This window comes from Diabrotica undecimpunctata, chromosome 2 (genome assembly GCF_040954645.1).
Source record: "Diabrotica undecimpunctata isolate CICGRU chromosome 2, icDiaUnde3, whole genome shotgun sequence".
Lineage (NCBI taxonomy): Eukaryota > Metazoa > Arthropoda > Insecta > Coleoptera > Chrysomelidae > Diabrotica > Diabrotica undecimpunctata.
Window position 1 is genome coordinate 56,147,704 of NC_092804.1, and position 16,105 is coordinate 56,163,808.

Below are 16,105 nucleotides of genomic sequence, written 5' to 3' on the forward strand. Positions count from 1 at the left end.
TTTATATTTTTGACTAACTTCTATATTCTAATTTATCTGTTTACATAATAGCTTCAGTCGTTGCGGAACCCCCTGGAAATTTCTCGGTGGCATTAACAGCAGTGGATCAAATCGTCGCGTAGCCCTCCGTATCGTATCGGAGCCTTCTCAGAATACAGTAGAATTTTCGCGACAAACAACCAGAGCTTCTTGATAGAACGCCTGCATGTTCAATCAGAAGAGTAATAAGGGCTTGGCGCAACAGTTTCCCCTCCTTAATAGATGGGTCCTCCTGGAACCTTGTCGGGACTAGAACTGGATGTTGGATTCAGCAACTGGACCCTCTTTTACAACTCTCAGTTGTATAAAAGTGGCAAGGGACGGTTTTCGCTCCGCACCGCACCATCATGCGAATTGCAACAGACTAGTATCTAGACTTCGGTGTCCTTAAAAATTTCTTCCGTCCTATTTTGGGGCACCTTCCAGTTCAATTAGAGGCATTCTAGCTTTGGCATGGCTAGGTTTGCACTTTAAACAGCAGCACGTGCTCTTTCAATTCAATTAATGCTTCCCATATCTCTTGGTAGGTGGATTGGTCATGGGCAGTGTCTTTTGTTATCAGATATAAAAGGTAACGTGATGCATCTGGGAGTTTGTAAGCTTTTCCGGAAGCTGGTAGTTGGCATTGAAGTTCTGAAACGCGACCAAACTTCCTTCCGTCAGTGACTAGTAATCTGGAAGTGCGAATAGATCTTGCTTTTCTTCAGAGATAACACCATGTGTTGCTTTACTGGTACCTTCATATGCTCCCATGAATTCCTCAAACGTGAGAACAAGTACACTCTTGGACATTTTTACTTCCACTTCTTCATCTACGTCGTGGTCTCCTTCTAATGATACCAGAGGGCTATGGTGTATTATCATCGGTTTTCCTTCGGAATCATGCTTATTAGTTAGATGACATCTTTAATCTTCTCCCTAATAAGGTACGGACTTTCTCAGAAATGCAGCAACTTGGGAGAACAACCCTATCGTTTCTTTGGATTATAGAGCCAGACTTTGTCATTCGTCTTTTAAAACATCCCTTTTCGGCTTGGGTATCGTACCGTTTCTTCATTCGATCGTTTCTTAGTAATTCATTCAAATAATCTTCACCAGCTACATCTTCTCGAGGTCGACTCCAAAGCTCTAGATCACAAGGTAGTCGCATCTCGCGTCCAAATAGGACTCTTGCTGGTGTTTGGCCCGTTGCTTCATTAACAGCGGATCTACAGGCAATTGCGAAAAACAGCAGATACTGGTCCAGTCTTGCTGGTGATTGGACACCATTTTTGCCAAATACTTGCCGATTATCTGATTCATTCACTCTACCACTTCATCCGATTGCGGGCGGTAGGTTGTAGTTATTGTTTTCTTCATGCCTAGTATACTGCAGATTCCCTGGAATAGATCGTTCTCTAATAGTTCCTTCCTTGGTCAGTATGAATCTCCAAAGGCACACCAAATCGACTGACGTACTCTTTGATCAACGGCCTTCTGGTATCGACCCACTTTGTGAAGTAATCCATCACGACCACAATGTACTTTCTGAAAATGGCCCGGCAATGTCCAAAGTTATTCTGTGAAACAGACTTCCAACATTGTATTGTCTCTTACGAGTTTTTCTTTTTCGCTAAGGTCCGTTACTCGTGGCACAAATAGTACGTTTCTTATACTAGTTCTTTACATTACATTGGAACTATTCATCCAATAAAGACGTTCCCGAATTCTCTGAAGGGTTTTCTTTACACCGAAATGCCCTCCCAATGGACTGTCGTGCAACTTACGAAGTACTTAGACTATTCTGCTCTTTGGAATCACCAACTGTGTTCTCTTCTCGGAACCATCATCATTTTACAGTACTCGTTTAAGTAAACCGTCTTCCATGATAAAGGAGTCCCACTGGGCCCAACACGTTTTAACTACTTACTGAGCATAGGTTTGATATTTCTTGCCAAGACGGTCGAGTGTTTTTCTCTGCATTTTTGAATTTTGTGTAAAACTAGATCTTTCTATTGTTCTTCTCTGATATTAGTAGGCATCTTCTCGTCGTTGACCACCTTTGTTCTTAGCACTGCTGCTTCCTTGGATTATGTTTTGTTGCAGTGGTAATACTCGGTTGGGCATGGTCTTCTAGAGAGAGAATCAGCGTCCCTGTGGCTAACTTCGGCCCGATGCTCAATCTTGAAATTGTATTATTGGAGTCATTCAATCCATCTGGCTATCTGACCCTCCGGATAACAACTTAAGGGCTATGGTCGGTTAGGATTGCTTCTTTCGATAAAGATATTAATAGAAGTGTTATATTGATTTCACTACTGCTCGCAGTTCCCTTCTAGTGTGGCAATAATTTCGCTCAGGGTTTGAAAGCTCTTTACTGAAATATCCAAGGACTCCTTCTCCTGTCCTCCTTGAATCTGAAATAACACTCCTCCAATCCTCACATTACTTGCCTCTGTATCTAAGATACGCTCTCCTTCTGGCAGTGGATACCCTAATATTGGTGATGTAATTAAATACTTCTTTAAGTTTTCAAAGGCAGTTTTATCAGTCTCCATCCCAGCAGTAATCTCTTGCTTCCTCTTTATGTCGCGTTAATGGATTAGCGATATCTGCAAACTTCTTAGTGAACCTCCGAAAGTAAGTACATAGCCCAAGAAAACTTCTCAGTTGATGTTTGCAAGTTTTGGCCACTCCTTGATAAAATCGATTTTTTCCTTATCCACGGCCACTCGTTCTTTTCTGACTATATGACCCTGGCCCAGATAATTGACTAAAATAGCTGACACTTTTTGAGCTTTAACATCAATTGATTCGTTGTAAGTTGGTTAAAAACATCTTTCAAATTCTTCAGATGATCTTCAAAAGTTTCCCCAAGACGATTATGTCGGTCTAAATGCACTAAGCACGTTTTCCAAGATAACCCTCCTAACACATTTTCCATAAGCCTTTCAAATGTTGCACGAGCATTAGAAGCTATCATAGATTGAGTAATGTGGAAAGGGATTGAATAAAACTTTCAGCTGCATTACAAAAATTTGGAGAAAGAAAGGGTCTCTAAAATTAGTCATTTTTGAGTATGTTTGTATTCAAATAGAAAATTCATTATCAACTTTTTGAGAAAAATTATTTTGAATCTCTGAATTCTATAATTTCCTAAATGTAAAACTAAATAACTTTTTTCTGAGATTTCTTGCAGTACGTTTACCATCTTCTTGCATAGATTATTTTCATATTTTGGTTAATCAAAATATTTTAAAATAGTTTTCTGAATATAAAAAGAACTGAATAAAATAAGTTTTCTAGAATTATTAATTATTATAATAATTATTAATGTTTCACCAAAAACGCACAATTTACGCACTCAAACTCATAACTGTTCTCATCCCTTCCAACTCTAAATTCATTTTTAATTTCAGTTCCAAGTTCGAACCGAACCGGCAACGGCAACCGGTTTTTATTGCTACTTACTTGACTTGTTTTGTTGATATCCATAGATAAGAGGGTTTTGATATCGCTTGTGGAACGAATAGTGGTGGAAAGTTGAAAATATTCCTTTTTTATATTGTTTTAATTACTTTTTGTCATTTGTGTGTTTACTTAACTCTGTTAAAGACTAAATAAAAACTTGTTTCTGGAAAAAATTGGATATCCATATTTGTATCCAAAGATAACCTTACTCTTGTGCGGTTTAATTTTGGAAAACCATGTAAGTTTTAATTTCTATATTAATAATTTCTATTTTCACTGGGACCAAATGTGAAAAACGTCCTAATAATTAGAATACGGGTCTTATTTGTTTCCTTTATTTTCAGGATCGCTTTATATTTTTTTATATTTATTTTTTTTTAATTATATTAAGTAATCTTAATATTATTTTAAGATTTGTAATCAATTATAAAATAGCAAAGTACAAATTTTATAAACTGCTAAATAGTGAATTGATGAGAAACAAAATTTTAAATAATTTGAAAGGTAGATTTTTCAAACTCAATAAGGTGTTCTGTTTTTAAAATATTCTTGAAATGAGATACTTTTATTGCTACTCGTTTATGTGCTCCATTAAAACACATTAGACAGAATTCAGGTTTCCAATCACATTTTTCACAGTATATTTGAACTTTTTTGACTTTTCTATCTGCCTCTCTACTTGTGATGATTCTTCTCAAAATTTTGTAACATCATGTACATTGTCTTTCTTTTTTTATTATCTACATTGCTTTGCCAAAGTGTATGGCATTTTTTAGTTTAAGTTATTGTGAGGGTTCCAAATTTTCTCTATTTGCCAATGCCTTTGCAAGTTCCAGTCTGAAGTCAAGAAAATTTAACTTGTCTCTGTGTGTTGTCAAGTATTGACCACTGTGGTATTAAGTATTAATTCTACTCCTACTTTCTGGTAACACTTCACAGTTTTGTAGATTGGATTGTGGTAGGAAGCTATTTGATCACTAAAATTAACACCCCTTTCACTAAGTTATAATCAAGAATAGCCTGTGTTTTAAGCCTGATGTATTATTTTTCTTTTTATTTGAGAAAACTAAGATACAATTATGATGTTCAACTGTTTTAGCTGTTCAAACATCAAAACTGGTCTTTTGTCAACCCGTTTTAACATTTTAATAGATCTCATTGTCTTCCCATGACATCACCTCGCCTGATAGGACACTTGGCAAACCTTTTCTGTTTTTTTTGTACTGATCGCAAATTATTATATCAAGTATTCTTTGCAAATATTCTTGCAAGTTCTATTGATGTATAATAGTTATCATAGAAGATTTAACAATTTAAAAGTAATTTCCATAAATTTTTGCATCAACAAATCTACAATATGTTCAACATGAGACTTGCCTGTCACATTATCATCCTCAGCAGTATAAAGTTTAAAGTTAATTACATATCCATCAGTACAGTATAATTTATACATCTTTACACCATATTTATGCACCTTATTTTTTTATCTTGCTGAACCAGTAAACACCTTCTCTAAGGTATCATGGATTTCTTTTTGACCAAATCTTTAATGAAAATTATACAGTTTTTGAAGTTCTTTAGCATAGGATCAATAATGGTGCAAAACTTTATCTATTAAGAAATAGTTTATCTGCGCCTATCTCTTTAGTATTATCATCTTAAGTGATGTCACAAGTCATCACTGAAATAATAAACTGATTGTAAAATAGATTATCCTTGGACCAATAATGTTTCAGTTTTTAAACACTAATAATTCCCATGCAGAGGATGAAGGCAAAAAAATTTCATTTGAGATTTTGGTTTTACATGTTTTTGTAGTGAACTTCTGCATAGCGATTAGTTTCTTGAATCATAATTTCATTTAGGGTATCATGAACCAATAATCTAAAACAATCTGAGGGTTTTTTTGCATCATCTGGAATATTATAAACTGGCTCTTTTTTACAAAGCATTTGAAATATGATTTCATCAATTTCACTTATTTCTGACCATTCAGTAATCTTGTTTCATCAATAATCTTGTATAATCTATGCAGTAACATTTTCTTTCTCATTCTCTTCAAAACCATTAGCTTCTTCCATAGCTACATCTGAATTGGTAAGATCTGATGACTCTGAGGAAAGCACGACATTTCTATCTAAAACTGAATCATCTGAATCTTCATCAAAACTATCTGAATCACTGAATTTAGTCATAGCTTTTGCTAGTTCTACTAATTTTCTCCCAGTAGACATTCTATAATTAGAAAAAGCTCTTACTGCAACTGTGTTTTGATGTAAATTGAATTGATACACAATACAAATAATATCTAGACATGCATATTCTTGTTGGTTTCTATCAGTCTAGTATATGCCACTATTATCTTGTATTTCTAGACTGTGTACTGCATTACAAAAATAATTCTTAATTAGCTGTGTGGTAAGTGGTCTATTTGGGTCATATGATATTGAAACCACAATAAGACAGTATTTTTTAACTGAATATATCCCTATAAGAATTAATAAATGATTTTGAATAATGAGAAAAATACAACTTGTGCCTAGCGATGTGACGAGTCGGATCTTTTCTGACTCGAGTTGATCGAGTTCATATATCGATCAACTCGAGTTGCAACTCGAGTTGACTCGACTTGGAGTCGTAGCAGCGACCATTAGTAGGCACAAGACTAGTTGATATTTTTAAACAATTAGAAAACCAATAGGATAAATGTAATATTGTTATTAATAAAAAATAGTAGGTATTTTCAATCAAATGTTTATTAACAATAAACTTGCTATATTTATATGTATTACGTACGAGTATGTATACCTTACATACTCTTAATAATACTAATTCTAATACTAATTGGAAAACATTTAAAAAAATAACGAAAAAATAAAAGGAACCGCGAATGAGTCTCAAATAGTAAAATTTAGTTGATTGTGGTACACTTAATGATTTAAAGGTACTAATGTGCATCACTTTGCAGTTTTTAGATAACATTTATTATCTGTTGAATGTGTAAATAATATTCTAAAACTAATCAATATTGCACTCTTAAACAACAGCTATTAACTACAAACATTTTAAAGAAATCTTTGATATCTACTTAATAGGCACAAGACCAGCAAAGTTAAGTAACTGTAAAGTACAACAAAACAAAACTTAAATAAGTATCTCCTTAGATAACAAAATAACTGCTTTTTCTTATCTATAAAAAGAATACTTACAGAAAATAAAATATTTTTTCTTTAAATAAAATTACAATAAAAAAATATATACGTATAAATAACAAATTACTTCAATATGTCCTCTTTTCAGTACAGAAAGAGTTTAAAAATAATAGTTCGTCCACTTTTTTTGGCATGAGTCTGTTCCTTCTTTGATTAGTAAGTAATCCAGCTTTAGAAAAAAGGCGTTCTGATGGCACAGAGGTAGCAGGAATGCATAAATATTTATATGCCATTCGACATAGGGAAGGAAATATGTGTTCCCTTTGCTTTCAAAAATGTAGTGGGTCTTGCTTTCTATCTAGATATGGCAAATCTAGATATTGTGTTAAAACAATAGTAGCAGAGGAGATTGTTGTCTGTTGCATGACAGTGTCACCTATTTTCTTGTCAAAATCCTCCCATATATCGTCGTCATCGGCTTTAGCTGAAGTTCCAGATGTCGACACTACGGCTGGTTCTGGTATTTGCTCATGAACTTGTTTAAATTGTGCCAGTTCATCCAATACATATTTAATCGCATTTTCTGCAGCAATGTCCGTTCCAAATGCCTTTTTTTTAAAACGTGGATCTAGAATGGTTGCCATTGATGCAGTCCGGTTAACTTCATAAACACCTAATCTTTTGTCTACATTTTCCAGTAACGATCGCTGTAGGTGTTTCCCAGGTTCAGTCAATGGAGTTTTCTTCATTAAAGAACTTTGTAGTCCTCTAACTAGAGGGATAATGCATGATAGCGTCGGATATGATTCCCCAGGTAATGCGGTGGTGATTTTTTCTACTGGCTGTAAAATTACCACACAATCTTCTAGAATTAACCATTCAGCTGATGTCAAGTCTGATGGGGGCGAGTCAAGCAGTGGTAAAGTCGCGGATAGAGGAACTTTGACTCTCAATAATCTATCAAACATTAAATATGTCGAATTCCACCTTGTTTGTACATCTTGCTTAAGTTTGATAATATCTAAGTTCATTTGTCTCTGCATGTCTCTCAGTGTATTAGACGATTTTATGCTCTGTTTAAACTGGGTCACTATTGCACCACTTTTTAATATAACATCCAGCACTGCGGCATTTTTTAAATCAGAATTTCGGTCATTTTCATTATTTTTGCTAATGCAGTCTTTTACGACGAGATTTAATGTGTGAGCAACACAAAAGTGATTTCTTTTGTTTAGGAAATCCTTGACTGCTTTTTTCATATTAGAAGCATTATCAGTTACAATGGTTACTATTTTATCAAAAATTTCCCAATCTAATAATATTGATCGCAAAGCATTTGCAATATTTAATGATGTATGATGTTCAGACAGTTCAGTCGTTGAAATTACTATAGAATGCAATTTTACATCCTTTATAAAATGTGCAGTTACACTTATAAAGCTTTTTTGACTATCTGAACTCCATATATCTGTTGTCAGAGCTATATACTCTACACCTTGTAACTTCTCTTTTACTTCTAAATTGCATATTTTGTATTTGTCTTCCAGCATCTGAGCTATTTTTTTTCGCGATGGCAATATATAATCCGGGTTTAATTTGTTTGTATATTTTTTAAAACCTTCATTTTCAACTATTTGCAGTGGTTGCATATCTACCACAATCATGTCCAATAATGCATCGTCACCAATTTTTTGGTTCATTTTTGTAGATACAGTTAAACGCATTTGTTTTGGGCGCTTTGGAACGGGTTCATTGAATGCTCTGACATTATGTGTATGCGATGGTGCTAAAATGGTATTGTTTTGATGAGAATCTGTTCTATTCATCAAAGAGGTTCTAGAACTCTGTTCGGGTGCATTAATCTCTATTCTCTCACTTGTTAAATTTTGTCCAATCACTTCACTGTACTGAACTATATGTTTTTTCTTTATATGATTCATTAATGACGTAGTGTTCCCTATGTATTTATATTCACAAGAGCATAATTTGCATACTACTTTGGTTTTATCGTCGTTTTTTACAAAGAACTCCCACGCCACACTTTTTCTATTTCTAAGTGACATTGTATATAAAAATAATATTCTTGCAATTTCGATACTGTCTAGTGTCTAAACCGAACTGATGCTGTTAACGTGAGTGGGGTTGATGAGTTGATCGACGCGAACACACGGTTTCACTCAATGACCGTCATAGAAAACACACAATCTCACTGTTGCACTCAACGCCGACGACTCGACTAGACGAAACTCGACTAGGACTAGACTATGAATTCGTCGCGTCGGCTCGGGTACACGTCATCGGTGGTATGGTGATCGCAGACCGAGTTAGCTCGAGTTGATAAAAATTGACGTCGAGTCGACTCGTTTACGATTTGACTCGAATTACTCGAGTTGGATAACTCGACTCGCCCATCTCTACTTGTGCCAGATGAGACGAGAACAAAAATGAAATTAGTTATCCAAAATCAAGTGTTGTAAGTGGTGAAAAGTAGCTGAGATCACTTGCCCATCATGAATTCTTGGAAATTTTGAATTCAATCATTGGTGGCATCTAGATAAATATGTTTCCTGGCTGGTCAGTTTATATTGTAACAATAGAATATTATATTTTTCTGCTTATTATAATAAAAATAATACATTAGATCTAGTTTATGAAATAAGTTTTCATTCACATTAAAAATAATCAATAGAAAGAGTACTAGCATCCATGATACTATGATTAAGAAGATAAGATATTGCGCATAAGTCGTGACGTAATTGGAGAGTTGCACGTTCGTAATGTCAGTTTTTTGTATGCATCAATAAATAATCTTTAATAAATAGTTTGGAGATATCCTTTTGTGTACGATTATTGTAATTATTAAACCTTATATTTATGAATTATTATTTTGTTAATTGAATAATTTCATCACAGAATACATAAAAATTCCATTTAACTTTAACAAGAATTCAAATTCTACTCTCCAATGACGGCATGCGCGAACACGACCGATTTTGTGCTACAGGAAGATCCTATCTTGTTAATCATAGTATCATGCTAGCAACTACAGATGCATGTTTGGTCTATATGTACATAATGTCTCCTAAAAACATGCCAAAACATGTTTATTTGAAAGAAATTATACATGGAGTCATGCATTACATGAATCATATTGATACAAATACAATCCTCCCCACAATTTATTATATCAAGATCTGAAGTTTTTTTCTGAGATAAATTTAATTCTCTTGAGTGTTAAAATAACCGAGTTAGTCTAGCGGAATTAATCAAAGTCCTGATATTATGTTGATATGTATTTACACGGGAAAATAAAGACACACAAGCTGAATCAACAGCTGAATCAGCAGCTAAATCAGCGATTGCTGCAATTGCGCAACGATGCAAATACTTTCATTTTACAAGCGTCTATAAAAAAGTGAAAATTCCGCAAAAGGAAGAACTGGAATATAAAGTAAGCGCTCAACTTGCATGGCATGGAACAGGAATGATAACACAGGAAACAAAATGAAATAAATTTGGTGCTTCAGAAATAACGAATTCTAAATATTTTTGATGCTCTGATTTCAAAAATGTCTTTTTCATAGTAGTTTTTTTTTTAATCGATTGTATAATTTTAACTTCGCTCGAAAAGATATACACAAAGGTACCTGGAAGTCACCAGACTGACTTACAGTAAATATGATAGATCATGAAATAGGTTCTAAACATAAACGATACAATTTAGAAGGACTCAATACGAACAAAAAGAGAGAATATAAACAAAATATAAATATCAAACTAGAAAACAGATTAAAATATGAAAACATAAATGAAGAGTGGGAAGGGTGCAGATACATCATGAAAGAAGTTGCTGAAGAATTGCTAGGCATGGAAGGAAAACAAAGAAGAACAAAAACAAGTGACTGGTTTGATGGAGAATGTCAGATTATAACAGAAGTATATTTACTGATGCAACAGGGGCACAGACTCCAACAACCGGAGGAGGAATATAAATAACTACGTAAAGAAGAAAAGAAAATCCGCTTCAGAAAGAAGAGAGAAAATATGAACAAAGAACTTCAAGAACTAAGTAAGCTAACAGAGACAAGAATATTTTACCAGAAATTGAATAAAAACAGAAAATAATTCAAACAAAAGATGTGAAGAGATAAGGAGGGTAATATATTAACAGAATATAAAGAAAAACTGAGAAGATGGAATTCTTGAATGCGACTGAAAATGTTTTAGATTATATTGGTAACTATGTGTTCTTATTGTATGCCAATAAAAAAATAAAAAATAAATTCTTCGCTACTGACACGCTTCTGATAAAAAACATAGCGGCAGCTAAACGATACGATAAACCAGCAGTACTCAAACTACGCTTACCACTGGTGGTACACAAAGCACTTAAAGGTGGTACTCTATAAACTAGAAGAAACGAAGAATTTTAATAAAATTTACTAACAAATGTTATCTTTTACGTTGTGCATAGCAAGGTTGTGAGTTTGAAATGACAAGCGCGTAATGTCTTATTCATTGTTGGCAACACTGGAATCACGGCAAATTGTCATTGCCCTTCCCTTGAATCACGTCCATTCACGACATTCACGTCATCAGTTTCCTCGTGGCCGTCAGTCGTTGTGGTTGGTTTTGTCGAAACGAGTAATTTACTGTTACCGATTCGTGCTAATTTTTGTATATAAGAAATGGATAAGTGGCTTAAAAAAGACAACAGAACATCTGAAAATCCCGGTCCATCGAGCTCCACTTCAGAGTCGGAGCCTATACAGGGGATGACAAAAAGAGTTCTTTCAAAAAACTAAAAGTGGCGGTTAGGAAATATGATCCCGAATACATTAATATGGGATTTACATTCACGAATATAAATGATGAGCCAAGGCCCCAATGTGTAAACCAGTGTATGAAACCTTCGCTATTAAAACGCCACTTCAATACAAAACATTCAGTGTTGGAAAATAAACCTAGGGATTACTTCGTTCGGAAGTTAACGGAGATGTGAGGCACAAAAAAAATAATGTCGAATTTCACCGGCAGCAACCAAAAAGCAGTAGAAACATCCTTCCTCGTGAGTTTAAGAATGTAGAGGCATCCTTCTTCGTGAGTTTAAGAATTGCGAAGTGTGGAAAAGCACATACCATCGGTGAAGAACTAGTTCTGCCTGCAGCACAAGATATGGTAACCTGTATTTTTGGGGAGAATTCAGGTAAACAGCTTAGTATTATACCATAATCCAATGATACCGTACGTCGTGGGATTGAAATAATGGCATTAAATGTTAAAAAAAAAATTGGTAAACCGGATAACAAATAGTATTTTTTTGCTATACAACTTGATGAGAGCACATATGTAACAAACTATGCTCAGCTTATGGTTTATGTGCGATATATATTTCAAACTAAAATCAAAGAAGGGTAAGTTTTGTGAGGCGTTAACGGAACGAACTACTGCTGAAAAAAATCAATGATTTTTTTGTGGAAAATGGACTAGACTGGAAACAATGCGTTGGTTTCTGTTCGGATGGTGCCCGAGCCATGACAGGAAAATACGGAAGTGTAACTGCCAAAGTAAAACTGGTTGCAGAAAATTGTACTTTTATCCATTGTAGTATCCACAAAGAAGCTTTGGTAGCAAAGTGAATGCCAGATGAATTTAAACATGCTCTCCATGAAGCCGTTCAGATAGTCAATTTCATAAAATCTCGAGCCGGTAGTCAATTTCATAAAATCTCGAGCCTTAAACACGCGTTTATTTTCAAAACTATGCTCTGAAATGAGAAGTGATCATATTCAGTGATTGCTATACACAGAGGTAAGATGGTTATCAAAAGGAAAAATATTGAACAGGTTATTCGAGTTGCGCACAACACTAGCTTACTTAACAGACATATTTAATCGATTAAATGACCTAAACTTAAGCTTACAAGGTAAATCACATAATCAATTTTCTGTAAACGACAAAATAAATGCTTTTATCAAGAAATGTTATATGATGAAAACTAGTGTTTCAAACAGACTTGCAGTCGTTTACCAATTTAGAAAATTTTTGTGGTTGAGCATGAAATAAAGATTAAAGATGATCTTATTTTTAACATAAAACAGCATTGTCAAATGCTAATCGATAGTTTGAAAGAATATTTTGACGAAGACTATGATCAGTTTCTTTGGATATGACAACCATTTATTTTGGATAGCATTCCTGAAACATTAAAACAGGATGAAAAACAGTCTTTAATAGAACTATCTTGTGATGGGGGTTTGAAAATAGAGTTTTCAAAATTAGAATTAGCCGAATTCTGGCTAAATATTAAAAATGAATATCCAGCCTTATCAAAAAAGTCTGCGACCATTTTACGACCACCTACCTGTGTGAAACTGGATTTTCTGCTATGCTACAAGTGAAAAATAAGTTTCGCAGTAGGCTTAATCTTGATCCAAACTTACGAATGAAACTAAGCACGATTGATCCTGATATCGATTCACTTGTTGTAACTATGCAGAACCATCCTTCTGACTGAATTTTTGGACTGGGTTAGACTGTAAGTTTTATTTTGAAAAATTTATAATGCCTTTTTTTAAATAAATACATTTTTGCCAAAATTAGTAAATTTTATTTCCACGATTGACGCAAAATTTATATAAGCGGTACGTGTAAAAAACAGTTTGGGAATCGCTGCGATAAACTTAGTTATCGCGCCTATGACTCATTTCATTTTTTATTTGCTGAAGTACAGTGTAGTACGAGGTCAATTTGTCTCGTATCGCAGCGATACGAGAAACATTTCGATTTCCACTTCAATTTGTATTTTGAGAATGATTTCTTAAGTGGAAACCGAAACGTTAAAATAAACATATTTTAAACTTAAATTGTGGTTAATTCTTAAAGATAGTAAATAAAATATAACATGTTAAAACAAGTTTATTAAACATAAATATTTACAATTAGAATGTGGCCCGATTCTAATGCATCGGGATTCTAGAACATATGATGTTCTACTAAAATGCTTTTGTTTTGTCACACCAAAAATAATCTATGCAGATTTAATGCTCACGAAAGTGTAAAGTTTTAATTTTAGAAATTTGCATTTTAAAGATAAATTAAAAAAAGTTATAAATTGCAAAAATATATACGTAAGCTACGTAAAGCTGTACGTGACCAAACACGGGTTCAGGTAAATAAATTCCAACACATTGCAGAGATCGTCACCTACTACAGAGATAGTAGTAGTTTTTGTGGATAGATGGCGCTGGGGGTTTTCGTTACGGGCAGATAGACAGACAGAATAAGCAATATATATATATATATATATATATATATATATATATATACAGATTGAACGAATTTAAAACGGAACATACGAAATCAATGTATTTCGGCTCAACTCCGCTCTAGGTGGTTGGCCAACAAAAGGTTGTCAAATAATTATATTATAAAAATCCAATACTTCAGCGGGCTGCTGGATTCGGAACTCATTCAAGAACAAGTCAAAACTCCACCCAAATAGGTTGCCTAGAATCACTGAAAAAACTAGACTAAACAAGTAGTTATTATGCTGTCAAACCACTTATCGCTTCCTTATAGTCCAAGAGATAGAGCCGAAATTTTGAACTGATCAGTAATATGACATTTCTCTATTGGAATATATTCATTGTAACTGGGTTAAGACTTTGCCTTACAGGCGGACGCCCCTCGTGGTACAGGGGGTGGCTATACAGGGATAAAGTTGTCATTTTTTTCGGAAAAATTAACGGTCGATAATGTGGCTGAAAATTTGCCCAGAGTAAGATCTTGGTATAACTAGACGAAATCCCAAAGGGCGGACGCGAGAGTAGATACATAAGGTGTGGCGGACAGGGGTGAAATTGCAATTTTTTGGGGAAAAATTAACGATAAGTAATATGTCCGCCATTTTCATTTCTCATTATTCAGCCCCTAAAAACTTTAAATCCAAAAGGGCGGACAGCTGGGTTGGTACAGAGAGCCACAAAACGGGGTCAAATGTACCACTTGCCTGCGCATTTTAGGTCTCGGTAACAATTTTCAAACTGATTTTATTATAATATTTTTATACCGATTGATTTGAAAATTTGTATGCTCACTTCTGTTACTATTCTGAGAAGCGTCAAGTAGAGTTTTCCTCAAAATTTTCCAAAAAAATTTCCGTAAATGAAAATTTTCGTAATTGTTTGAGGTAAAATCTAATTTGTAGAATCCTTTCGATTTTCTGTAAGTTATACCATGATTTTTTTCCAAAAATTTTTAAACGATTTTTCCGATAAGAAAAAAAAATTTAGAAAAACTTTTCTAAAACATTTGATAAAACTCTACGTCATCGTCTGAATCTTTTATAGAATATTTTGTAGTATTAAAATGATATTATGATAATGTTTATATATAAATATTTTACGAATTAATTTTTAATTGAATAAATGTTTGATATTTGATATTTTATTAAATTAAAGTAATTTTATAATGTTAATTATTAAATATTTTTGGTATAACAAATAGTAATTTTACTTATTTTTTATTACAATAAAAAGGTTTTTAAATTTATATTGCATAAATAATGATTGTTCAGATATAAGAAAAATTTGATTTATTATTACATTAATAATCAAATACAAAATATATTATTTCTATTTATCAATAGATAAAATTCAATTTGTAGAATTCCTTTAACATTTTACAAATAATTATTAATAAAAATCAATTTATTAGTGGAATTATCAATTTTTTAAGTTTTGAAATTTACTTTGTAGATATTTTCAATATTTTTTTTTAACTTTCAAATTGATTGAATTTTTTTTCATTAGTTAATTATAATTTTACAAATTCTGTTTGGACATTAATTTTGCATCATTATTATTTTAAAATATTAAAATAATAATGATGCGCGTTCATTTAGATCAGTAATTCTAGACGCATGCGCTAAATGTAATAAGTATCAAGATGCTTTTATTCAACTTGGTGAAACTGACTTCGATTGTAATGAAGTTTTTGAAACCTTAGAAACTTTCGTATGTCACTTATATGGAACAGGACTGACGAGAACAATTCCAAAAAGAAAAGTAAACGATGTCAGATTTTCACTATTTAACCGGCAGTATAAGTTGCATGATGTGAACGAACCTTAAAAAAAAACTAAAAAATTTCGATGCTTCAAGCTTACCACCATGTCAAGATGAATTACACCAACATCTACTGCGAGCTCATTATATTTCAAATATTTGGACAAATGCTCATAAAAAAGTACAAACAGAATTGATTGTTGAAGAACATGGTTGGGAGTTTGAAGATGAAACATATAAATTCAAATGGTTTAGTGGACCTCAGATGCCAGAATCAGTTCGAGAAGTAGTGATTGAAAATGAAGCAGATAATGAATGTGATATTATTGAAAGTGAAAGTGACGAAGATGATGAATGTAATGACATCAATGAGAGTGAGAAAAATGACGAAATTTT

At 33.4% G+C, this 16,105-nt stretch overlaps 1 protein-coding gene across 1 annotated transcript in view; it reads left to right on the forward strand.

The window, feature by feature from the left end:
* Positions 1-3,526: 3,526 nt before the first annotated feature.
* LOC140434570 (putative fatty acyl-CoA reductase CG8306) overlaps positions 3,527-16,105 on the forward strand; it is a 99,855-nt gene continuing 87,276 nt past the window's right edge. The window contains exon 1 of the mRNA XM_072522928.1: positions 3,527-3,727. Coding sequence (XP_072379029.1) covers positions 3,726-3,727 — 2 coding nt within the window. The 5' untranslated portion in view covers positions 3,527-3,725. The remainder of the gene's footprint in view (positions 3,728-16,105) is intronic.